The 27,195-nt window shown below is 36.5% G+C and overlaps 1 protein-coding gene across 2 annotated transcripts; it reads right to left on the reverse strand.

Moving 5' to 3' along the window:
* LOC124370578 (transmembrane protein 94-like) lies at positions 1-27,188 on the reverse strand (the record flags this gene model as incomplete). 2 transcript variants are annotated; one of them, XM_046828870.1, is given in 5 exon segments in its annotated part: positions 1-137; positions 10,504-10,638; positions 12,967-13,100; positions 13,628-13,848; positions 26,650-27,188. In XM_046828870.1, coding segments are annotated over 3 exon segments (394 nt in total), but the record flags the coding sequence as incomplete, so codon positions are not given.
* Between the last annotated feature and the right edge of the window lie 7 nt (positions 27,189-27,195).

Raw genomic sequence — 27,195 nt, forward strand, 5'->3', positions numbered from 1 at the left:
GTTTCAATACTGAAGTTAAATCTACTGCCTTTTTGTACATTTCCTTGTGACGAAGCCTGGCATCCCACATGGCTAGTGACAGATTAAACACCAGCAGTCCCAATATCAGCAAGCCCTGGGCAACCAGGCAGCAGGAACTGAGGACAAATGGAAAGTGACTCACTTGTACGTATAAACGCTTTATTTTGTGACAAAGGCTGGCATTACACATGGCTAGTGCAGGTTAAACACCAGCAGTCCCAATATCAGCAAGCCCTGGGCAACCAGGCAGCAGGAACTGAGGACAAATGGCAAGTGACTCACTTGTACGTATAAACGCTTTATTTTGTGACAAAGGCTGGCATTACACATGGCTAGTGCAGGTTAAACACCAGCAGTCCCAATATCAGCAAGCCCTGGGCAACCAGGCAGCAGGAACTGAGGACAAATGGCAAGTGACTCACTTGTACGTATAAACACTTTACTTTGTGACAAAGCCTGGCATTACACATGGCTAGTGACAGATTAAACACCAGCAGTCCCAATATCAGCAAGCCCTGGGCAACCAGGCAGCAGGAACTGAGGACAAATGGCAAGTGACTCACTTGTACGTATAAACGCTTTATTTTGTGACAAAGGCTGGCATTACACATGGCTAGTGCAGGTTAAACACCAGCAGTCCCAATATCAGCAAGCCCTGGGCAACCAGGCAGCAGGAACTGAGGACAAATGGCAAGTGACTCACTTGTACGTATAAACGCTTTATTTTGTGACAAAGGCTGGCATTACACATGGCTAGTGACAGGTTAAACACCAGCAGTCCCAATATCAGCAAGCCCTGGGCAACCAGGCAGCAGGAACTGAGGACAAAATGGCAAGTGACTCACTTGTACGTATAAACACTTTACTTTGTGACGAAGCCTGGCATTACACATGGCTAGTGCAGATTAAACACCAGCAGTCCTAATATCAGCAAGCCCTGGGCAACCAGGCAGCAGGAACTGAGGACAAATGGCAAGTGACTCACTTGTACGTATAAACGCTTTATTTTGTGACAAAGGCTGGCATTACACATGGCTAGTGCAGGTTAAACACCAGCAGTCCCAATATCAGCAAGCCCTGGGCAACCAGGCAGCAGGAACTGAGGACAAATGGCAAGTGACTCACTTGTACGTATAAACACTTTACTTTGTGACGAAGCCTGGCATTACACATGGCTAGTGACAGATTAAACACCAGCAGTCCCAATATCAGCAAGCCCTGGGCAACCAGGCAGCAGGAACTGAGGACAAATGGCAAGTGACTCACTTGTACGTATAAACGCTTTATTTTGTGACAAAGGCTGGCATTACACATGGTTAGTGCAGGTTAAACACCAGCAGTCCCAATATCAGCAAGCCCTGGGCTACCAGGCAGCAGGAACTGAGGACAAATGGCAAGTGACTCACTTGTACGTATAAACACTTTACTTTGTGACGAAGCCTGGCATTACACATGGCTAGTGCAGGTTAAATACCAGCAGTCCCAATATCAGCAAGCCCTGGGCAACCAGGCAGCAGGAACTGAGGACAAATGGCAAGTGACTCACTTGTACGTATAAACACTTTACTTTGTGACGAAGCCTGGCATTACACATGGCTAGTGACAGGTTAAATACCAGCAGTCCCAATATCAGCAAGCCCTGGGCATCCAGGCAGCAGGAACTGAGGACAAATGGCAAGTGACTACTCAGCACCTGTAAGTGATGTAAATTTAAGAATACATTTACTGTCTTTACCTACACATTTCAACTACCAGTATCTTAACATTAACTGTTAAAACTACAAATGGGATACACAAATAAGAAATTTTTATAACTATAAATGTTGTCTTTGTTCGCCAAACGCTTTTTTCTAGGATCCTGTACAGGTTCATGCACTATGATGCTTACAAATAACTATTATTAAAGGAATACAGTCAAGTTTAATTATTTAGAGGTTACTATAAATTACCTGTGGCTTCACATGCAATTTTCAAAATTGTAGTCCATAGCCATTCTTAGTGAAAGTAATTATCATATAATATTATGGAGCCGTATGATATTTTTCAAACTGAAATAGGTATATATCAGTTACATATTATTTCAGAGTTGAAGGTTAAGGCAGTGCAATCGATTTGGGGTTGAGTAAAATTTGTTTAATTTAATAGTCACAATCCTTAAAGATACCCCTCCTGAAGACCGAAATGAAAAAAAAGATTTTTGGGCCACTTCACGAGAAATTATAGTCATTTTGTAACATATTGATATCATTCAAATTCAAATGGTTAGCACCAAGATAGGTAAGCAGAAATTGACTTGAACCACAAACAGCTGATAAAGCAAAAACAGATGTAATGTTTTCATCCCATTTAAACATATTGGTCTGGGTTGGAGGCTGAAGGGCTAAAGACTTCCGTTGATTTCCGATATGTGAGCCCCGTTTTATAACCACAACGGTTGTGGTGGAATCTCAGCCTTCTTACTTTCTTGTCTTGGCAGTGGTAATGAATACATGTGCGTGTATCCTATACTCAAGAAGCACATGTTTTAGAAAAATGTGTGAAATTTGATCATAATTAAAAGTATTAAATTCTAAACATATATTAACCCTTACCGCGCTATGCACTCAAATGCTAAATGTACCCAAAAAGCTGAAACTTATGTAAAAAAAATACAAATTTTAAATTTTAAAAGCTATGTTTGGTTTTAGGTTCTGTAATGTTAAAATAAAACAAAAATTAATAAAATTCTAATTATAATGTTGTATTAGCAAAATTATATACATATTTGTAAATAAAAAAATCAAAATTTTACCTAAAAATTTTCTTTTGTATGATATGCTTCAAAACAGTCTTCTACATGAAGTGCTGGGGTTGATGTGCATGTTTTGCAGAAATATGGTGTGTCACGTCTATGTCCGTTCTGCATACAAACAACACACCTTCTCCTTTTTTTTCTGCCTTTGATGGGAAATGCCGCCCACTTAGGCCGCTCGTGAAGGGGCCCAGCTGGCGCGCGCCGTCGTCTCTTTCTCTCTCCGTAGACTTGCCTTCTCTGCCACAAGATCTTCAACAAGGCTCTCCCTGAATTCCTCATGTGACATTGGTCTTCGGCCGTGTGTAGTTTGTATACTCTTATACAACAAATAAGAGTTTACAATTGCTACTTCTAGTAGCCAGAAAAAATATTTTCCTATACCACTTCTTTGTTTTGGCGCATGAATTGGTAATTGGATATGAAGTGGTCACTTCTATCAACAGCACCCATGTGCTTTGTATAAATCTAGGACGACATTAGGTTTTGGTATTGGAGGTTGATTGGGCCATTTACTTGGAACAATTGTCATATCGTGTTTGCTCCCTTTGCTCTTAGTGCTGAGCATGGGTAACAACTCTCTTGTCCCTCCAACTCACAACTAAGGTGTCTCCTTTTCGGTACGAAAATAAATCACCTTTTTTCATTTTTTTATATTTTTCTTTGAGTCCACGTGGCATTCCAACCCTATGCGTCATTACAGTGCCCGTGAGATGGCAATGAGTTTTCAATAGCTCTGCGGCTAATTCCGGACTTGTATAGTAGCGGTCGGTATATACATGAAGACCGCGTTTGGGATTAGTTACATCTTTATAGATTACAGAATCACTGAGAACTTTCACAATTTGAGTGGTTTTCAATAGATTTGAACCAGAAATCAAGGTTTCTTTTCCAAAATATGGAATGAAATTATAAACATAACCGTTATCACAGTCTGAGACAACAAAAAGTTTTCATTCCAAATTTTTACAGGTTTCTGAGGGTTATAAACCTTGAAACTAATATTTCCCTTGAAGGAAACTGTGCTTTCATCAATAGCTACAGAATTAGTTGGATTATAAAACAATTGACACATTTTCTTTATATGATCAATAATAGGTCTCACAAGAAACCCTTTATCTCTTGGTAGTTGCGTTTCGTTGTGGTTAAAATGGATGTTCCAAAATATATTGAGAAACTCGTCCTTTAGAAAAACACATCGCTGAAAAATGGCATCCGCTTAAACCCACTTAGTAGAGAAATAATTATTTATATTAGACATAGTTAAAAGGCCCATGTTGATGATAACTCCTAAGAAAGCTTTCAAATCTACTTCAGATATGTCTGTCCATTTTTGTAGGCGAGAATTTGGTGACAACAAACGTGTTTTTTTTGTATTAGCAAAATAGTTAGTCTCATCACAAATGTATTTTAACAAGTCATCATTAAAAAATAAAGCAAAATAGTCCATTGGTTTTGTCTTATGATCAAAGCTGGTGGGCAAGTTAGGCCCAGTATTTACACTATAAATCGGAATAGTAGTAGAAGGTCCTTGATCGAAATTGGTTACATCTATCCATTCATTATCATTTGTGGGAATAAGGCCTATAGTTCCTCATGAAAAGTTGACATACCTGGTAATCCGTCATTATTTTGATTACCGCCACTAGTACTTGGTAATCCTTCATTTGGAACACCACTTTCACTGTCTGTGTCACTGTTAGTTATATTGTGCAAAATCACATCGTCCATATCGAAATCTTCTGGTTCATTTGGATAAAAAGCACTCGAAAAGGATGTGTCCATTATCCCCTCAACAAAAACTATCAAACTCCGGATCGTCTGGATTCGCCATATTTTCACAAAAGAAACACTAATACTAATAAAAACTAACTGATACTAAATAACCATTATTATAACACATAAACTACATCACACTACAAATAAACACTACTATAAAAATGTCTTTGTACACTAAATAATATTGTAACTGAATAAAAATAGAAAACGAGTAAGCAACGATCCGTAGTTGAAAGCGAGATACAAGTGACTGACGGCTGGCACTACACGCACGCAGACCCTGAGTCAACCGCGCTGCCTGGGAGTGTCGCCGTGAAGCTCCAGACACAAAAACAATAAATAATATTTTGTCTGTCGACAAGGAACGGTCCGTGTCCACGTGTTGGGTTGCCCAGGCCCATACATCAACCTTCCCCTTCGTTCTAGCACGTTTGTTGTAAACAACACGTCATTTGTAGCCAATAAAATTGAATGCACTCAGCATCTGAGTTCACAGCGTTTTCAGTAACATGTGAACCTCACTCAGCGTTTGAGTGCATCGCGCGGTAAGGGTTAAAAGCTATTTATGCTACAGTATAACTGAAATTGGTGAGTGAAGCAAGACCAAATGCTCAAATATAAAATCTAAATTCAAATGAGTGAAATTAATTAAATCCTTGACTTAACATTGGTGAGGATTATTTTTAAGCAACGAGACTTTATTAAAATTAATTTTCAATTACAGCAATTTAAAAATTCAAAATTATATAAACAATAATTTGTGGTAGATTTAAACTATTAATAAATTTAATAGCATTGGTTTTTGTTAGTGAAGTGAAATAAAACTCAGATGTAGAATTTTGTCATGTTGCATAGCCAACATTGCATAATATAACTTAATTTGATATATGAAGCAGTTAAATTATAATAACAACATAATATACTTTACAACATAATTAAATCAATATAATATACTTTAAAGTTCATCCATGTATAATATACAGGTGTTGGTTCATGTATGGGGGCCTTTACACAATTTCAACTAGTTTTTATCACTTTTCATGTTATCCGACCTTGCCGCGGCCAGTTTAAGTCAGATAATTGAAACTCTACTGTATGTCTGTTACATTCTGTGTACATTACATTGTAAGATTTTATAACAGTTTGTTCAGTTAAGTCAAAAACAAATCTGACACCTCAAATATGATAGTATCTTGTGATTACCATTTGCACAAGTATCCACGAGGGAGTAAAGCCACAAACCTTAGCTAAACAAAAAATAATTAACATGGACGGAAAGTAACACAGTAATATGAATTATTTATCAGTAGGAATGGACTTCCCAGCTTATTTGATCCCAGAACGTCACGTCCGGTCATTTAAAAATTTCAAAAATGTTACTATACATTGATACAAAATTTTTATCATATCTATTAGAGTAGTTATATATAAATATATATACAGTGGAGTCCCGCTAATCCGAACACGTGTAATCCGAACGTCGGTTAATCCGAAACAGGTCCAGGAGGAATTATTTTTAACGATAATGAGCAGTTATAGGAACTAATTACTTAAAAATGAAAATTGGTGCATCATTTCGTACATAAACAAAGAAAACTTTAATTAAATAGACATACAGTATTTTATTAAGACAAATTGTGTACGGTACAGTACAAAAATAATGAAGTTAAATACAGTACCAAATTGAAACTTATAGGTTAAGTATGAGTTAAATTACTGTATTAAGAAGTGAAATCAAACAAAAATTGGGCGTACAGTACTGATATTATTATTGAGTACAATATTAATTGTTAAAAGACATAAATTCAGTTATTGTCTTCCGTCGCATTGAAGAGAGTCTATTGGATGACGCGTAGTTTCACCATCGTGTCATAAACATGATATCGGCAGGTGTAGCAGTAGCCTGTTGCTCTAGGTATCGTAGTGCAAGGTTTAAGCGCTGCTGCACCATCTGCGTGTGGCACCAACTCTCCTTATCGCCCAGGTTCTCATCGTCCCGTAGCTCGTGGACCCGTACAATATCCAGTACGCTCACATTGCTTAACAATAGAACTCTCACACTAAATACGGTAAATGTGCTTAGTATTCGCAAACACGTTTATTTATCAAGAAATACAATGCAACAGTCAGAAAACATGTTTTAATAAACAATGTTGATAATTCTATAACAAAATAGACCCATTCTCAAGTTTAAAACCGTATTTTTCTGTAATTCTGGCTAATCCGAACAATCACATAATCCGAATAGGGCTCGGTCCCAATTAGGTCGGATGAACGGGACTCTACTGTATATATATATATATATATATATCAATCATATATATATATATATATATCAATCATATATATATATATATATATATATATATATATATATATGATCCTATCTACTACTGTTATAATGTATAATCGAAACCAGGTCCTCCTTTTCTAAAATTATTTGGATTTTATCCTTGCTACATAAAAAATGACACCATAAGGGTATGACATATCTGCATTATGATATACTTAAAATATATATGGTTTAGAAATAAATATTCCTGCCGATTTAATAAAAAAAAGGTAGATTTCACTGAAGGAAGGATCCATTTTTAAACGTCAAACTAAACATGCATTTTTAGTTTAGACGGTTAATTTTTACAACAATGACGGTATAATGATTATGAAGACCAACTAATTAATGGCATGATACTTGCAACACTTCCAAGTATTTAAAAACTCTTATCGTCTTAAAATCTTAGAAACATGCATTTGTTTGTAAAAACGGAAAATTGATTTAGTTAAAATCAACCAGTAATTATGTTTGTTAATATATTTACTTATAAAGATCAAATATACACTTTGTATACTACCAAAGGAATGTTTTTTTTATATTTTCCATCCTTTAACAATTGAATAGTTTTATTTCAGAAACCCCCTAACCGACATTTTTTTTTAATTTGACTTTTTTGTTAGAAACTATAGTATTAGTATAAACCACACAGTTTGGTGTAGAACCCCTTATCTGTAACCTCTATAACCAACACTAAAATGCAAGTGAATATTCTGTTTAGTGCAGAAACCCCTCAAGTGACAACACTTGAGGGGTTTCTGAAAACAAATAGGGGATAATTTAAAATTTATGAGAAATGACAGTTGGTAACACTGAGCCAGTAGCATTTTTCCCACTCATTCAGTTCTGGTCAGCTGTTGTTTGTTTGTTAATACTGCTTATTTAACTAACCTAAACCTAAACTTGTCAGAAAATCTGAGTTAGTGAATAGTGATCACAGTTTTGTTTATTAACTATACGTGTTTGTCACAATGAGTGAAAGTTCTGATGAGGAGCAACAACCACCAAGGAAAGAAAAGAGGAACAACACGACCAGAAAGTTTATAAACGTTATATCATACGTGATGCCAGAGTAAAGGGGGCAGGTTATGTTTCCTACAAAGGTAAGCAGGTGTCAAGTAAAGTGTTTACCGAGGATATAGTTTGTAAGTGTCCAATCAAATGTCATCGTAAGATAAACAATGAGTCCAAGAAAAAACATTTGGAACTTTTTTTACTCCCTGGAAACAAAAAAATGCTCAAGATGTCTACCTTCAAAACACTTGTTGAGGCCAAAGAAATTGGTAGGCGTTCCAAATGTGGACAAAATATTGAATCAATGAGTGAAGAACCAAATGAGCTAATGGAACAGGACACTAGAAGTTTCAAGAGAAAGAAATCATACTTATGTTTATCATTTAAAAATTAACGGTTGTCTTATACCTGTTTGCAAAAGTGTGTTTTTAAAAGTCCATGGAATTTCAGCTGGATCGTATGAAAAGGGATTTGTCAGCTTTTGCTCCAGGAGAAAAGTTCCACGTGACTTGAGGGGCAAAACCCGAAGTGGAAACGCCATACCAGGAAATATCTGTATACTTATTGATCAACATATAAAGTCATATGAAATAAAGGAAACTCATTATGGTGGTAAGCCAAAGAAATACTTAGATGCTCGGCTTACTGTCAAGAAAATGCATGAAATGTTTATAGATAAACATCCTGATCTAGAAAAAAGTTGTAAAATACAACTTTTATTACGGCTACTTTAAGGAAAATTTTAATTTCTCATTTGGTCGTCCTCAAGTTGACGTATGCTGTCAGTGCGAAAAGTTTTTCCAGTAAATTAAAGGATCCCCTTATGTGTGACAATGCTAAAACGTAATGTTGCTGCTGAGCTAATTCTTCACAAAAGGAGAGCAAAAAAATTTTATCATTCCTTACAGTTAGCAAGTGAAGATACAAATGATGACACTGTTGCTATATGTTTTGATTTTTATGCAGAACCTCCCCCTGCCCCACATACCCGTACAGGAGGTATTTTACATGAGGCAATTATGGGTAAAACAATTTTTGTATTCATGATTTGAAATCAAATAAGGCCAAGATGTACGTCTATCACGAAGGGGAAGGAAACAAATCTCCCAATGAGGTGTGTTCTTTTATTTTTGACTATATAAAAAACGGAGATCCCAGATTCTGTAAAACATTTGATCTTATTCAGTGATGGACCTTTTCGGCCAAAACAAGAACAACACTGTAATTAGGTTTTTAAATGAATTTGTGTGACAACTGCAACTAGGAGACAATCACTTACAACTTCCCAGTACGAGGGCACTCGTACTCTCCTTGTGATAGGGATTTTGGTTGTATAAAGCGTCTCATAAGAAAAGGTAGACAGGATCTACACCCCTGAAGAATATAGAGAACTTATTTTGAGGGCTAGTAATACAGGCCGCTTTTCAGTTCACATGGTTAAAACAGATGAAATCTTGAATTTCAAGGACTGGTGGCCACTTTCTTATAAAAAGTCCACTTCTGCTTCTGATGAAACTTCAGGAAGGAATGTTCCGAAAAAAGACAAGGAGCCCTTCAAACTTTCAACATATAAGCAGTTTTGTTTCAGCTCAAGAACAAAGGGAAAAAGTAGTAGTGAAACCTTTTATTGATGGTATGATTTCATCTACATTCACCTTCCTGAAATGTGATAAGCCTCCAGAACTACCAAATCAGCCGGCCTATCCCCCAAGGAAAGGTAAGCCTAAACTTATTTCTTAAAATTTGTTCCACTAAAATTTAGACTAACTCCATGAGAATAATGTAAAGGAATGATAAAAATTAGCAAACAAGTTTTTGTTATTTTATTTCTCATCAGTAAACTGCATTTTTTTATAAAAAGTGGAATGGTTTCAGGTACCCATTAACAAGGAAAAAGATACAGGATTTGAGAAAATTAACTGAGTACACGAGAGGTTATGAACATTTTTATAATGCAATCCTACTGTGGCCTACAACTGACTCTGAAAACCCTGAGGAAGTGGATCAAGGGTGTGAATAAGTTGCACTTCTGTCTTTTTATTTGCAAATAGATGTTTTCTCTGTAATAAATAATCATTTTTGACACTTGTTCAGTGTGTAATTTATTTTAACTACACCAAAAAATACCATAAAATAATATAAAGACAATGAAAAGTGTATATGGAACAACCATTTGGTGCAGAAACCCTTCAAACTGATTTTTTTTAATAATTTTTTTTCTACAAAAATGTAATATGTAGAGAGATAAAAACACAACTAAGCAATTTCTAAATGTAGGTGGAACCAACGTAAAAAAACCTAAGATAAAGAAAAAAAAATGTGTTTGTAGAGGAGAGTTTTTTATTGTTTTCCTAAAATTTACTTTTTGTTAGTTAGGGGGTTTCTGAAATAAACGATTCAATTGCAAATTAGAGGTTTAATAATAAAGGCTAGTAAGTTTTATAATGTGTGAAACATACATTACCTATCTCTTGAATAAATGTATATTTCTTGAAATCACTGGATTTACATCACTTTTTTAAACAGGTAAGGTGTGGTTGAAGTAAAGGCATATATAAAATCTCACCCATCTAATCCATTGTCCAGAGCAACCCCTGAAAACAGCAACACCACTGCCGAGATAATGAAAGCCACCATGGGAACCCAGCAGAAGCGAGAGTGCTGGCTTCGATGGTCAAGAACCTCCCATATCCACTGCTTCCTAAACACCATCCAACAGTTGATAAATACTATGTGTTATCTAAGATACAAAATCTATTATTATAAAGCTAAAAATGGTCACTGGTTGACGTAAAGTTTAGTTAAATACCTTTAAAGCTACATATTTCAATCTACCATAGCAAGTGACATGGAGCATATGTTCACCAGGCACTATCTGATTTGGTTTGCAATTCTGTGCAACTTGGGTCAGATAGTGGACCAGGCAGAGTTAAAAGTTGGCCAAACCTCTAGTTTACCATATCGCCCATAAACATAAGCAAATCGAATCAAGGTTTAGAGCATGGTGCAGCCAAACAAGTTCAACAGTGTATGGACAATTGTTGACTTAACATTTATCCATCCCAACATTAAGCAAACCTGGTATGGTCTGGTTCTTTGGACCGAGTTGAATAGTGTATAGAAGCTTACAGCACAACCGAGAAATTAAAGACCTGTTCATCTCCAAATGTTACAACTGAAAGTAGGAGTAGAAGTACTGACTATCATGAAGTAATTTTCATTATTTATTACATGTTAATTGAATTTTGTTTATTTATAAAATAACTTGATTTTTTGTCATACCATACATATTGGAATTGTTGCAACAGATAATTTTATTTCCGTTACAATTACTCAAATCCTAATTTTAATAGTATAAATGCAAAAGTTCCTTTGTTTGTTTGGCTTGCTTTCATGCATAAACTATGCAACCGATTGGGTTGAAATTTGACATGATTATTTTAAGGTTTCCTGGATAAATATAGGCCTATTCTTATTTTCGAAAATACCCCACTGGTCTTTAAAGTACTAACAAAATCCCACATTGGTCTCTATAGTTGTGAAATATTAATTAAAAGAACATTTCTAATGTTATCAACTGTTCTGTGTAAACATTGTTTAGTATTTTCAATTTGTTTACATTTATAGTGAGTACAAATATATAATGCTGTTTTAGATTTCAGCAATTAATTAAGTACTATCTACCTTAAAAAATGCCCCAAAACATAAGATGGTCAGAATTTGACACAGAAAACTCCCTCTGAAGCAGTCGGCAAGTACTATGCTAGATGAAAGTTCACTGAAGTGTGCTTTTAAACTAATGTACTAATTCCAGCTCTAAATGTTCTACAATATTAACAATATTTTTCAGTTTATAAAGAAACAAACGCTTAGTGTCATTGTTAATGTAGCTTTAGCTGTACATTTGTATCAAATATTAAGTAGTAGTAATAAAAGAAAATGTTACTATCCAACAAATTAAATTAGAATGGCCATAAATATAAACTTTTTGATGTGTTTTCTTGATCGTAGCAACAAGGCAAACTCAAAATTGGTGTCAAAAATATGATTCATTCGAACCAGCAGTGGTCACACACATGCAACATCTACTAAATTGCATGTAAAGGAGCTATATATATGGAACAGCTTCATTTACCAAACCCAATTCCTTTGTCATACTAATCTTCCAATACACCCTTAAAATACCAGAAATATGATAATATCATATTCATAGTAAACTAGATTTATGCAAACAAAAATCACACATGGGTCAAAAATTTTAGATTTTACCAGATGGAATCAAGTATGAAAACGTAACAATAAAATTTCAATAAAAAATTAAAGAATTTTAATCCCAAAAATTAGAATTTTTACTAATAATATCCATTTTTTTGACAAGTTTTACCAATTTGTAAAAGAATTCTTAGTCAAATAAATGCTCTTAGTATTTATTACCTGTAAATTTTCCCAAAATATATTAATAATGATGTTTGGTTTCAGTTAATCAGTGTTATTCGGACTAATGTTCCACTGAATAATTTTCTTGTTTTGTTACACAAAATCGATTTCTAAAATATTTGTCACTGTTGTGAAACACCTGAATACATATTAGTTGTGTTCACACATTATACTCATCACACAAAATTAACTGATTTCTACAACAACAAAAAAAATACAAGCTAACAGTTTTAAAAAAATTAGAGTAATTCAGTTTTTTTTAATTTGTTCATTAAAAGTGTTAAATAAATTTGTAATTAAAATTTTTACAAAAAAAAATCATTTTGATGTGTTAAAGAAATGAATTTTATTAAAAAGTGAAGTTTAGTAAAGTGTTTTGTTTAGAGTGCTGATATCATTAAATTTCCTGTTGTCACAAAATTTTATGATTTTTACTCTCACCAATATGGAATACAACCACTTTAGTATAAAAATAAGTTAGATTGCTACGTGAAAATAGTTGTGAAAAACAACTTTGGATTAAGAAAACAGCCATTCTAAGTAAATTATTCTTTATAGCAAGGTGTACAAAATCATGTGTATTGTAACTCACTTCTTCCCAGTAGTTGCTTGATATTCAGCTAGCACCTCTTCAACATCCTTGTAAAGTCTCTTCAGAGCTTCTGCAGTGTTCAGCCCGTTGAGCTCCTCTATGCTTTCCTGCGGAGGCAGCATGGTGCATGGATTCTGAAAATAAATTAAACCCGATCGTTATATATAAAATTACCACCACATTGCTCTTTTGTAGCCAGGCACTTATGTAATGAACATACTTAAGAGCTTATTCTCCATACCTTTACTTAACAGAAGAATTAAGTAACGAGATAGTGTAACTGCTGAATCCCTTTTAACCAATATTTGATTTAACCTAACCTTGAAAGTTGTGCATATTGCATATTAAATACATAAGTCTTAAAGTACACTTATTATGGTATATACTAAATAATGTTTATTGAATGGCTACTCAAGTGCAAATCATCAGATAATATTATATTGCCCATCTAGTATTACATGAGGAATTTGAAAGCTACGCAAAATGTGCAATACAATAGAGTCTCGATAATACGAAGTAATTGAGGCTGGTGGTAACTTGAATTTTGAGTAACTCAGATTACCCAGAATAAACACGAAAAAAGCATTTTCAATGTATTTTATATATTTAATTTACACAGTAGTCTATATACAGTGAAACACATAATTTATCATTCAGTTACCTGGTATGCACGTATAGTTTACTTTTGTTCGCTTTAAATTTGACAATCTCTTTTTTGCAGTGATGTCCTGCCATCATCTGAGGAGCATTGTATCGACTAGAGTCGCTTCCGGTTGTTGTTCTACATAGTTAGACACTGCCTCCAGAGCTGCTAGCCCTTCCATGTGAGTCATCACTGCTATACTCTCTTCACACACATCCTCGTCATCACTGCTGGGTCACCTGGTTCAGATATCATTATCACCACATATCATTACTATGATAGCTTGGTTAGTAACTTTATGTTGCTCATAATTTTTTTAACCACTCGGCCACTTCACTTGTGTCTATTTGTTCACATCTGGGAGCTTCTTTATAAGTTCTGCTAAGGGCAAATTGTCATCTAGATTGTTCTCTTCACTTGTGCTGGGGTCTTTTTTCAAGATTTTGTGCCACGATTTATTGATTGTGTCTGCTTTAACTTCATCCTAAGAATCGGCTACCCAATAGACCACATTGTATAATTTTACTTGAGAAAATTGCCTGCAGCATACACTGCAACAAACAATATCAATACATTTTTTTAATAGCTTCTAATACACCTTGATCCATAGGCTAAATGAAGCTAGTGACGTTTGGTGGCAAAAACAGAGTGCAGATTCCCTCACACGTGAGTTCTTCTTCATCAGGATGGCACCCAGCGTTGTCTAGCGTCAAAATCGCTTTCAAACACAAGTTTTGTTTCTTTCAATATTTTTTCGTTTCTAAGAATTGCTTAGTCCATCCATGCAGATTTTTTATTTGCATAAGTTACGGGCAAACCAGACTTTGAGATATTTAATAAAGCCCGAGGTTTTGCAGATTTACCAATTACCATCAGCTTTACTTAGTGGTTACCACTAACATTTGCAGCAGCTAACACTGTAACTCTCTCTTTTGATTTTTTAAGTCCTTTGCCTTTTCTTCTTTAGAGGCAAAGGTCTTGGAGGGTAACATCTTAAAATTCAATCCAGTTTTGTCAGAATTGTAAATCTGGTTTACAGTAAGATTTTCGCCTTTGATAATCTGCTGAAACTTTTCACAAAACTTTCCAACGACTTCAGAATCTGCACACAATTGTTTGCTGCATATTTCAAGCTGCCTGATACCGAATTGTTTTTCCCAACAGTCCAATCATCCTGCACTTGCAGAAATATCTGGTTCACCTTCTTAAAAACCCATTTCGGCAAAACAAAGCTTTTACCTGAAGGGTCAGGCCCGAAATAGGGCTTCCTTTTTGATGTTGTTGACTAAACCAGAGAAAAGGAACTTGTTTTTTCATACTTGGATTTTTTCATTGATTTTTTGTTGGATGCAGTTATGTCAGTACGTTTTTTTACTCTAAGCTGTCTTGGATACCATGGAACCTCAGATTACCAGGGCTCAAATTATCGACTCTACTGTATTGGCTTTTTAATGTAATAATTAATATATATATAAAATTGAAACTGACGTTATTAAGGAATTGCTCTTTAAAGATAATAAAACAGTGAGGACAAGTCTTACACAGGAAAATAAAGAGCATGAGCTAAACTAGAGTTATAAACATGATTTGAAAACACGTTCATTGGACAATTCATGGACAAAATTCCACCAAAGGAAAAAATGAAAGTCACTAAAAAAACAATGAATGTAAAATTACTGCCAGTATGAAATAGATTTTAACCACTGAGTCATCTGGATAATACTCAATTTCTCAGTAATGAGCCGGTTCAATACCTATATCTCCCCGGCTCATGTGTGTTTTATATAGTGTATGTGTGTGTGGTTTATTGGCTGCAGAGGCCACTGACCATTTGAAGGCGTTTGGCTTTTCCGGTAGAGTGGCAAAGACTCCGAGCCGTGGTGTACAAGTTAGGAGTAGCTCCAGCTTAAATTTTTGTTTAATTAAGTGTTTTTGTTAGTTTTGCTGAGCTGTTTTCCTTCTGACATGTGCGGCTAAGTTTACGGCCCCTCACTGATGAGGTCCAAGAGATGAATTGTTTCCTCCTGTCATCTCTCCATCATGCGTGGGTCGCAGAGAACCTTCGCTTTTTCGCTCTGCTGAAGGAGGGCCACCATGATGGACATTTCTTCTAGTCAACACCCTGCTTCTAGTCTTCTGTGATGCCCTGCTTATATTCTTTATTTATTTTTTATTGTTATTGTTGCCATTTATATAGTTTATATTTTGTTATTTAATTTTAAGTTAGTTTTAGGATATATTTAGTTATTTCTTGGATTTCATTAGGAGCCCGCCCTTTAGCCGAAGGATTAGCCGGGGGTGAAATTGGCATTTCTTGTTTCAAAAATTATGGCGTTTCTAATATTTGTATGCAGGTGCACCTGACAAGGATTGTTTGAGGTATCTACTACTGCAGGCACTTTTTATTTTTTTTTATTTATAGTATATATACTTATATATTTTCTATTGACTGGATAGGCCTATGTTTTGTCTTAGTGAATGAACCTGAGTATACTGACCACGGTGTTCTTATTTTACCTAGTTAGTTTTGATCCGGCATCCCGTTCGCCGCCATGGGCGCGCGCTTCCCTGATGTTTGCTGTGGGTGTGCGAGCGGCGATGTAACGGTTTTCAATGGTAGCAGAGCGTGGTTCGCTGCTCTCTCAGCTGTCTCTCAGTTCTGGTTTTGTTTGTTGGTTGTAGGTTAGTGTTAGGTAGGGGGAGGTTAGAGTACACAACTTTTTTTTCATTAGGAGCTCGCCCTAGCACAGGATACCGGGTGGAATTGGTTTAGTGTCCTTGCTTCTGCAGACTTACCCTTTGCAGGAGCAAGGGACTCTAAATTGCTTAAACCGCTAAATTTATCTAACTGTACTCTACTTCTCCCCTATCAATGTGTTGTTTTGTTATATTTATTGCTTTCTGTGTTTGTAGGTTGTGGTTAGTGTATATTTGCAGGGTATCCTTCTATTGGGTAGCAGGTGTTGAGTTCTTCCCTTGGACCTCGTCAGTGTAAGCCTTTTGTGAGTTGAGTCCACTTAGGTTACTAAGTAATTGTTGCGTACGCTTTGTTGTTTATTGTTGTATTTATTTGTCTTAATTGTTTGGTATGGCGTTTTTCCCTGGTGCCTGAACATCTACGCAAGCCCGAGTTGGTTTTTGAGGTCCTGGCGAGAGGACAGAAGCCCGAGGGAGATGTGAGGGCATTAAGAGCTCAATTACGGGCTTGTATAGCGTTGGACCGCAGCTGGAATGCAGAGTTCCAAAATTAACACAGAATTTGAGTTTTGTAAAACCCGAATGGAGGAATTAGAAGACGATATTAATTTTGAGTCACTTCCCATGTCCGGGTCAGCAAAGGCTAGATTGGGCATCTCAGCTTTTACATTGGCGTGACAGAATAGTTTTACTTATGTCAGCTCCTAGTTTAGACTCTGATATTAAAAGTTGGGCTTTTTCGGCCAGTAATAAATTAAAACAAGCCTTAGATGGTTTGAGTGAGGTGCGCTCGGTGAAAGAGAAGGGGGTACTATTTTACCGCTGTCACTCCAACGGAGGTTCCCACTACCATTACTTTTGCTAACCATCCACCGGCTCTTTCTTTCGAGCCTCCCAGAGTTACTATGTCTCCGATTGGGTAGTGGCCCTCCTGAAGCGGCTGGTGAGGCATCATCTATAGTTGTGCCTTTCCCTTTTCTAGCTTTGGCAAACTGCCTCATCCTTTGGGGAGTGTTTTACAACACTTCCCAGAGTTGATGGACTTGACACTAATTTACTTATCCATTTCCTTCTGGAAGTTTTTAAGCTAAGAGAATTTCCTGGTATGACAGATGCCATGCTTATGCAGATTTTAGCGCAGTTTTCCTTAAGGCCGCTTTTTGATCGCCTTCTAGACTGCCTTAAGAGAGGTGCCACCTTTGACCAGTTCCACGCCGAGATCTTGGAGTTCTTTGTACCTGCTCGGGTTAGGGAGCGCTTGCGGGTGGAACGCGGTTTACCGTCCTCAGGCACCAGACGAGACGTTGAGCCATTTTGTCGGGGAGATACGGGATGTAACCCGGGTGTTGCGCTTGAGCTTGAGCGAAACGGAGTTGGTGAGCCTTATTTTGGAGGGCATTAAACCTGAAGAACGCTCCTGTTTGATTTTTTGTAGCCGTCCCGCATCTTTTGCGGATTTGGACCGCCTCTCCATCATCTCTAGAGGGGTTCAGGATGCGGATGATCAAAGGGAGGCCATGTCGAGGCATCTTCCTCACTTGCCTCCGGGGCCGGTCCATGCTCCGGTGCAGTCTGAGCCAGCAGCTGCTCCTTCCCGTAGGCAGCCTCCTACCTGTTATGGCTGCAAGCAAGTGGGACATATTAGACCGTTTTGTCCACTTAATAAAAAAAAACTAGTAAGCTTGCGGACGAGTAAGCCCGACTCGTGCCGTAAAGGTAATTTTGAGGGCAAATATGTACCTAATTTTGAAGGTAAAAGGGTAGCTGGTTTAATACAGAACAGAAAGAAAACAGAAGAAATAGACTTGGGGGACAGTTATCATCGTTGGCCCGGCGAGAGGGGAGGTTGCTGCTCTGGCTGCGCAGGGAGTAAGGGCTGCCCGCTCAACCTGCCCACAACTGGATGTGCTTGTGGGGAATGTGGTGCAGAAGGCCCTGGTTGATTCTGGGTCAGCACGCAGCCTGATTTCTTTGTCGTTTTTTTGAAGATCTAAAATCCTCTGGGCTAATACGGCAGGTTGAGCCTAGTTCACTTATCTGCTGGACTGCTTCACGCACACTTTACCTATTATCTGTAGTGCCCAGATTCACATCAAAATTAATTATTTCTCTTGGGATTGGAGCTTTTTGGTGGCTAAGGACCTGGACTTTTCCTTTCATCTTGGGAGCAGATTTTATCGGGAAAAACTGGCATGATTTTGGATTTGGCCTCCAGTCATGTTTTCTTTGCTTTCGCCAGGCGGGTGCTCGTTCCCTTTTCAGATGTCGAGTCTCGTGGGACGGCTGCCTTAGAGATGGAAGATAAGAGCTTGACTCCTCCTGACCAACTAGGACATCTTACGCCGAAAGAGGCTGAGGACATAAGGCAGATTTGTTCCAGTTTTCCTGAAGTCCTAACTGACAAACTGGGCACGACCAATCTCTTGGAATATGAGATTCGTCTTACAGACACCCGTCCTGTACGTTCCCATCCATATAAGCTTGCTCCGCCCAAGATGGAAATTCTGAGAATATGATTGATGATTTACTTAAGAGTGGGGTAATCGAGCCCGTCTTGCTCAAATTTTTCCAGTCCAGCGTTTCTAGTGCCGAAACCTAATGGGAAGTCCAGATTGGTCCTGGATTATCGAAAGCTCAATGCTCAGATAGAAATTGACTCCGTGCCTCTCCCCGATTTGCATTCTGCTTTCGACTGGTTTGGTAAGGCCAAGTATTTCTCCATTTTTGATCTTAATCAGGCATATCATCAGATTCCTCTAAAACACGAGTCTCGACCTCTATCACTGCCTTTTGTGTGCCTTGGAATTTTGTACCAGTTCACCCGAGTGCCAATGGGCTTGGCTGTGGGGGCCCAGTACACTCACCAGACTCCTGGATTCTATCTTTTCATGATGTCAAATTTAAGTTCGTGTTCAACTATCTGGATGACCTGCTTGTGTACAGTGAGAGTTATGAGGAGCACTTGACTCATCTAGAGGAAGTTCTAACTAGGCTGCGAGAGTCTGGCCTTACCGTCAATCCTGAAAAGGTGAGTTTTGCTCAGCCTGAAATATCGTTTCTGGGTCATCTTGTCTCTTCCCGAGGTGTTTGTATTGATCCAGAGAGAACCCAGGCAATCAGGGAGTTTCCTCCTCCTAAGGATGCCAAGGGGATTGCCCGTTTTGTGGGAATGATAAATTTTTATCGTCGTTTCATCCCAAATGTTGCTGAAGTGGCGGCCCCTCTGAACTCTCTTAGGAAAAAGGGTGCCAAGTTTTGAGTGGGGGTGAAGCGCAACAGACTGCTTTTGAGCAGCTGAAAAGAGGCAGTGATGCAGCCTCCAGTCTTGGCTATGCCTGATTTTCAGTCGTAAGTTCGTCTTGCAAACTGATGCTTCCTCCTTAGCCGTTGCTGCTGTTTTATCGCAAGAAGTAGATGGTATCCGGCAGCCCATAGCTTATGCTTCACGCACGTTAACCCCTTGTGAGAAGAAGAGTTGTTCTGTTTATGAGCTGGAGTGTTTGGCTGTCGGTGTTTGGAATTAACAAGTTCAGGCGTTACCTAGAACATAAAGAATTTTTGTTGGAAACCGACAACCAGGCTCTTTCTTGGCTCCTTGCCCACCCCCGTCAGCTCGGGAAGATTGGTCGCTGGGTAGTCCAGATTTCTGCCCTTAAGTTCACAGTGCAGCACGTGCGAGGGCACCCAAAATATCATAGCGGACACTCTGTCACGCATGTATCACTTACCCAACGACCACCAGAATTTATCAGAGCCGCCATGTTGTGGCGTGCTCCTAGACTTTCCTCTGGCATTTTTCGGACATTGTTCCACACCAACTTAAGGATCCCGAGCTGACTGCTATCATCAATGAGCTTAAAAACGGAGGTGCCCACCCTCCTTATTTTCTGTACCGAGGTGCTCTATGCTGCCGTGACAAGCAGCGGAGAAAACCTAAGTTAGTGCTGCCAAGCTTTCTTGTACCGATGGTCTTTCAGTATTTTCATTCTTCTCCTGTGGGCGGACATCTAGGAATTCATAAGACCATCGCGAAGATTAGGGATCAGTTCATCTGGAAAGGTATGGACCGGGATATTGCAGCTCGAGTACGTTCTTGTGAACTGTGCTCGCTAAGCAAAACCCGCTCAAAATACCAAGTTGGGTCTTTTGTCATCTGAGGTGGCGGAAAAACCTTTGGAGAAGGTTTCATTGACTATGTTGGGCCTCTCCCGCGTAGCAAGTCCGGAAATAAGTTTCCTACTTGTTTGTGTGGATGCCTTCTCCAAGTTTGTTTGGTTGTTCCCATTGCGGAGTGCTACCGCGCAGCTCACGGTGCAAGCACTTCGTAACCATTTTTTTCAACACTTTTTAATCCCCGCCACCTTAGTTTCCGATAATGGTTCACAGTTTGTCTCCAATATCTTTTAAAAAAATGTGCTTTGGGCACGGAATCCGCCATGGTGACTACTTCCCCTTTCTATCCTCAGCCTTCTCACGCCGAACGGGTTTAATCGCAATCTTCGATCTGCTTCTCATTGCCTTTCATGCGGAAAATCAGACCACCTGGGATCAACAACTACCTTGGATCCAATTCGCCTTTAATACGGCCCAGCATGAAAGTCACAAAGGCGGTACCTTTCGAGTTATTATTTGGCTTTCCGCCAAACAACCCTTTGGCGAACCTTTGGAAAATTAGCGATCTTCTGCCACCTCCTGGTACTCCCAATGTGAAAGCCACTTGGGAGGCAGCCAGGCGGAATCTCATTCGGGCTAGGGAGTTAGTAAGGAGGAAGTACAACCGAGGTCGTATTGCCAATCCCTTCCAGGTGGGGGATCTAGTTTACTGCAAGGCTCACCCAGTCAGTTCGGCTGTGGATAAAGAGCTGCTAAACTTTGCTACAGGTGGACTGGTCCCCACCGCATCTTGAAGTTTCTGACTCCGGTGACTGCCCGACTGGGAGATCCTCAGTCCGGGAAGATTTTCAGGAAGGCGCACATATCCCATCTGAAGCCTTGCCGGAGTCATCCGTGATTTCTCTTTAGTCTGTGCGGGAGGGTTTTAGGTCCAGAGGCCTGATCACCTCTGCTCCTTCTTCCTGATCAAGGTTCCTGTTTTCTTCTTTGTACCCACGCAACTCTTGGAGGGATTTCTTGCCTCCAACTGGATTTTCTTGGTTTTACCTTCTGCAGACTTCAGGGTTTCCGGTTTATAATTCTTCAACCATTGGGGGGAGAGGCATTTCGTTTGGTTCTTCATTTTGAAGAAATTAACAGAGGGGAGTTCCTCCTTTTGGGGGGGGAGTCCTGAGCCGGTTCAATACCTATATCTCCCAGCTCATGTGTGTTTTTATATAGTGTATGTGTGTGTGTGGTTTATTGGCTGCAGAGGCCACTGACCATTTGAAGGCGTTTGGCTTTTCCGGTAGAGTGGCAAAGACTCCGAGCCGTGGTGTACAAGTTAGGAGTAGCTCCAGCTTAAATTTTTGTTTAATTAAGTGTTTTTGTTAGTTTTGCTGAGCTGTTTTCCTTCTGACATGTGCGGCTAAGTTTACGGCCCTCACTGATGAGGTCCAAGAGATGAATTGTTTCCTCCTGTCATCTCTCCATCATTGCGTGGTCGCAGAGAACCTTCGCTTTTGCGCTCTGCTGAAGGAGGGCCACCATGATGGACATTTCTTCTAGTCAACACCCTGCTTCTAGTCTTCTGTGATGCCCTGCTTATATTCTTTATTTATTTTTTATTGTTATTGTTGCCTTTTATATAGTTTATATTTTGTTATTTAATTTTAAGTTAGTTTTAGATTATATTTAGTTATTTCTTGGATTTCATTAGGAGCCCGCCCTTAGCCGAAGGATACGGGTGAAATTGGCATTTCTTGTTTCAAATTATGGCGTTTCTAATTTTTGTATGCAGGTGCACCTGACAAGGATTGTTTGAGGTATCTACTACTGCAGGCACTTTTTATTTTTTTTTATTTATAGTATATATACTTATATATATTTCTATTGACTGGATAGGCCTATGTTTTGTCTTAGTGAAATGAACCTGAGTATACTGACCACGGTGTTCTTATTTTACCTAGTTAGTTTTGATCCGGCATCCCGTTCGCCGCCATGGGCGCGCGCTTCCCTGATGTTTGCTGTGGGTGTGCGAGCGGCGATGTAACGGTTTCAGTAATGAAACATTTGCAACCCCTTATGTATTGGACAAAAATTGATTGTATTCACATCCTCTATCAACCCTGAAAAAAATTCGCACTTTTATCGGAATCACCCGGTAGAATTAAATGATGTTGCTTAGTTTGGATTAGATTAAAAAACTTTAAATTATATGAAATCAAACACTTAAAAATATTGAAACATACCATTAAAACTGGTATAATTAAAAGAAATTTGTAATGAATTTTCAAGCTCAAAAATGTGAATGTGAAATTGTAAGTTTAGATTCAATTTTGGAAAGTGGACTCATTAGGTTCGTTATTACAAAAAAGATAAAACTGCTTACTATTCTGATTCATGTGGAAGAATTTAAGACAACTCCCTGACAGAACTCGAATAAAATATTTAAGAATAACATATTAGGCTATAATGATTCTCAAGTTCAAGATTATGAAGATCCATTAACTTTTGTGGAGTTATTTCTACAATTTAAATAAACTACCAAAAAGATAAAGATTTTGAAAAAGTATTAAACAAATTATTAATAAATAAATATGAAGTAACAAAATATTTTTGGTGTATTAGTACACAAATCAAAACCAAACATTTACAAAATAGAAACCTAAAGTTTGAGAAATTAATTTAATAATAAAATTTAAAATTTGTTACCAAATCTGTCAGAAGATGACAATTTAGATGTTAGGGCCTACTGATATGAAAACAGAAAATTATTTTAAAATTTTTGAGAAGAAAATTTTTAATTTGTTATAGTTATATGTACTCGAGGTTAAAAGAGAAGATTTTTAAAGGTAATTTGAAAACAAGATTTAAAGATGTAAGAAAAGTTTTGAAGTTGGTGCAGAAAACTTAATGACTCATACTGAAAAAGCTGATAAAATAACTGATGCAAAGTAAAAAAATATGTAAGTTTAGTCAAAAAGAAAAATAAAGTAGTAGTGAAACCTAGTATCGATAAATATGGTGTTGTTAATGAACAAATATTAAAACCTTTAAAATTGTTAAAAAACACAAATATCCTTGATTTGAATCAACCAAATGTAGAATGCAAGAAGAAATTAGCAGAGTTAAAAAAGGAATATATCTTAATATATCAAAATGAGATGGTGTTTGTTAGTTTCACTTAAACTCGAAAACAGCTAGACCAATTTGGTTAATTCTGATTTTTAAATATTTGTAGAAGTCCAAGGAAGGTTTAAAAATGAGAAACATTCGAAAAGTTTCTCAAAATATTTAATAATTCCTGAAAATAATTAGAATATTAATTTATGATACATAATCCAAAGTTAACTGACCCTAAACAGCTGTTGACAGTTTCAGCTAAAGTTCACTAAAGTGGCAGAAACATTTGTTTAAATTTTTTTTTAATTGAATAATAATACAGTGCTTGAACAGTAATGTTATGCAGATTGCAAAAACTAAGTTACTATCTAAATTTTATTTTAGATTGCACCAGTGATGAATAAACCATCTAATACATTAAAAATAACATTTAAACGCTATTCCAAAACCCACCATGATGAACAAAGCTGAGAATGTTTTGCACATAAGATTATCGAAACTGATTGCCTCCCTTAATAATTTTACTATAACGCAAAAATACAAAACGTTACGTAACGTTACGTTAGTTTTTTTTAAAGCAAAGGGATGGCACATTCTACCCCTCATATATCAAAAGCAGAATAATACAAATACAAATATCTTTATTGTTATCAAACAAAATAAATTGCATCAACAATTGTCATTACAAACATTTTCTAAAAGCTAAACATATTTCTTATCTAAATAGAATATAAGCGATGGAAGTAGATGCATTTTGATTAGTCTTTTAAGCTTATATATACACATATTTTCTTCATCAGGGTAAAAAATCAATATTACTTATAGCACCAAAAACATTGCAGACAGCAAAAAAGTGCTTTTAAATCCGAGTGGGATTCCAAAACCCGCATGTGTTTATTTTCTTGGTCAGTGCAACAACATAAACTCTTCTCTGGAATCTTAAATAAATTAGAGTGGAAGTGAATTTAATCTGTCGTATCTAACTCTTTTGGATCGCAGTGACTTTTTAGTTGTATGTAAATTACATATTTCCTTCATCAAGACAAAAAGCAAAGTAGCATTATGGCACTAGAAAAATCTAAAACTCTTCTTACTAAGACAGAAAGAAAATTAAAATTAAAAGGGCCAAAAGTAGACGCTTTTGAATTGAAGTTAATTTTTTGTTGTATATATTTTCTTGGTCGGGTACAACTATAGCACTTGAAATACCTTAGGTAGAATAATAATCTAAACAGATGGAACTTAACACTTTTTGACCAAATTAGATTTTCGAGACAAAACTTAAAACAAAATAACGGACCGAATTATATTATAGGTATTTTATATCATGATATAGTTAATCTATTTATTACATATAAAAAGTAATAATTTAATGATGAGTTATAAAATATAGCTATAGTATGATAAACGGCCATCAGGGCAATCAAATCTGCGACTAAATTATTGTTTAGAATTTATTGAGTTAGATTTGTGAAGGTCGCTTATTATACTGCTGCCTTAAAAACAAATAGAAATAGGGACCAAGTAGTTTAACCTGGAGCTGACACTAACTCTTCTGGCAACCAGTAGGGCCACCAGCAGTACCTTTGGCGTGCTGATAGCGACGAATAAAAAACCTCTCTACATTTACTTTGCCTCCATCACAATATCAGAATTCTAGGTCTGATCGCTTGAGTCACCAAAGATCATTACACTATTTTTTACATAACTCGACCTAAATTTAAATAGTTATACAATTCATGTTTGTGTACTAACATTTTTTTAACCTTTAAAGATCACACTGAGGTCCTCAGGACCCACATAAATTTTTTTTTCATATTGCTCAGTTTAAGTTTTTTATACAAAATTTTGGTACCCATGTAATTAATTTTGCGTCACTAGGCTTCAAGCTCCACTATTGGCCTTCTTACTTGCCAGCTGTCAGCTGAGTAATCAACAATTTTATTTGTCTTGGGGTCCAATGTATCCTTTTGTGCTGTTTAAGGTTGCGCTTTTTCCCCATTGTCTATATTCAATTATATTGGTTGTTATTTCATTTATGTGGTTACTTTTTAAATAATTTACATAATATTCCTTAACTTACTTACATTAAAACATAATACCAATATATTATATACTTTTATTTTTAATACAAAATGTAATACAAAAATATAAAAGTATTAAATATTGGTTTTATGTTTTAATGTAAGTTATCAGCAACCAATATAAGCTCCATCTACAAAATAATATTCCTTATTGACCAAAAACAATGTTTAATCAATAACCAATCAAATAAATTATTCAATTTTATAAAACCAATATTTTGAATTATATAGGTAGCCTAGATATTTTTATGGCTAAATTTTGTCTGTTTGTGACTTTGCGTAAGATAGGTCATAATTATGATGGAATAAATACATACATATATATTGTCTCCCTACATATAATAAAGTGTTAGCTATTATATAGTTATACATCTAAATCTTAAAAAAACTCATACACGAGACTATATTTAAAGACCTTACATTCCCCCCTAAAAATACAGCATTGTTTGAGAAAACATTTATAAATTGTTAAATTTATTGTTTTTAACCAGTATAATACAGCATACACTAATAGTTTAAAGAAACAAACAAAACTTATAAAATATAAGTTATTTATATTTAGTTCTATATTTGTTTTTTAAATAGAGTCCAGTAAACCCCTGTGTGCCTGTTGGTTCAAAAATATGTGTGCCTTTTGAAGGTTAAGTTCATACATGACTAAAATCCATTGTAGAAATTATACTAGCCTATTATACGAAATTGTCAATAGTAGTTTTATATTATTTTAGGTAATATGGATAAAGTTAATTTTATAATCTCAGATATTTTATTTAAAAAAATATAATTTCTAAGTCTGCTTCTTTAAATGACACATAATGAGTATTTTCCATCTAATGCAAATATTTTGCATCAGAAAACATGTCTTTTAGAACTGAAAGTTATTTATTAATTGTTCCTAAAGTATAAAACTATTTACAAAGGTTAAAAATCATGCAGCTGACTAGTATTGGTAGACTATAATTTCTTTGGGTTCAGGTTTTTACCTTCCCAGACTTTGTGACAAGTATAACTTGGAAATAATAATAACGTGTGTTCCTTTACCTGACTTAAGAATTCTTCATTATCTTGTAGACTGTGCAAAAATTTTGAACAATATTACAAACACTAAACTAACATTTTAAATTTTGTTTAAACAAATTTACTCAATTATTATAAGTTAATATGTCATAGCCTGTTTAAACACATCCTTTACAAACACCCCACTTTAAACTAAACAGCCAGTTTCAGAGTATTCTTATTTTGATTCTGATTGTATTTTTTTATTTCATTTTGCTTTGGACTGATTGGTTGGGTTTTACTTTTGTTATTTCTCAGAACTCAGATCCTCATCCTGACATCCTGTGACTGATCCACAGAGTAAAAATTAAAGCCATGTCCAGTTATTATTTCACGTTTATTACTATGCCTAAAAGCACACTTCTTTTTTTGACTTAGTACCCATTGTTCAGCTGATTATACAAGTCCGGTTAACTTACATACGGTGACCGTGACAAGGATTGTCTAACATGTGGATTGCGATAAGTGAACAGTGCAGTTTGATTTTATTTTTCTGGTGGCATTTTTCAATCTATAATAATTTAAACTTAT

This window comes from Homalodisca vitripennis, unplaced genomic scaffold (genome assembly GCF_021130785.1).
Source record: "Homalodisca vitripennis isolate AUS2020 unplaced genomic scaffold, UT_GWSS_2.1 ScUCBcl_335;HRSCAF=2099, whole genome shotgun sequence".
NCBI lineage: Eukaryota > Metazoa > Arthropoda > Insecta > Hemiptera > Cicadellidae > Homalodisca > Homalodisca vitripennis.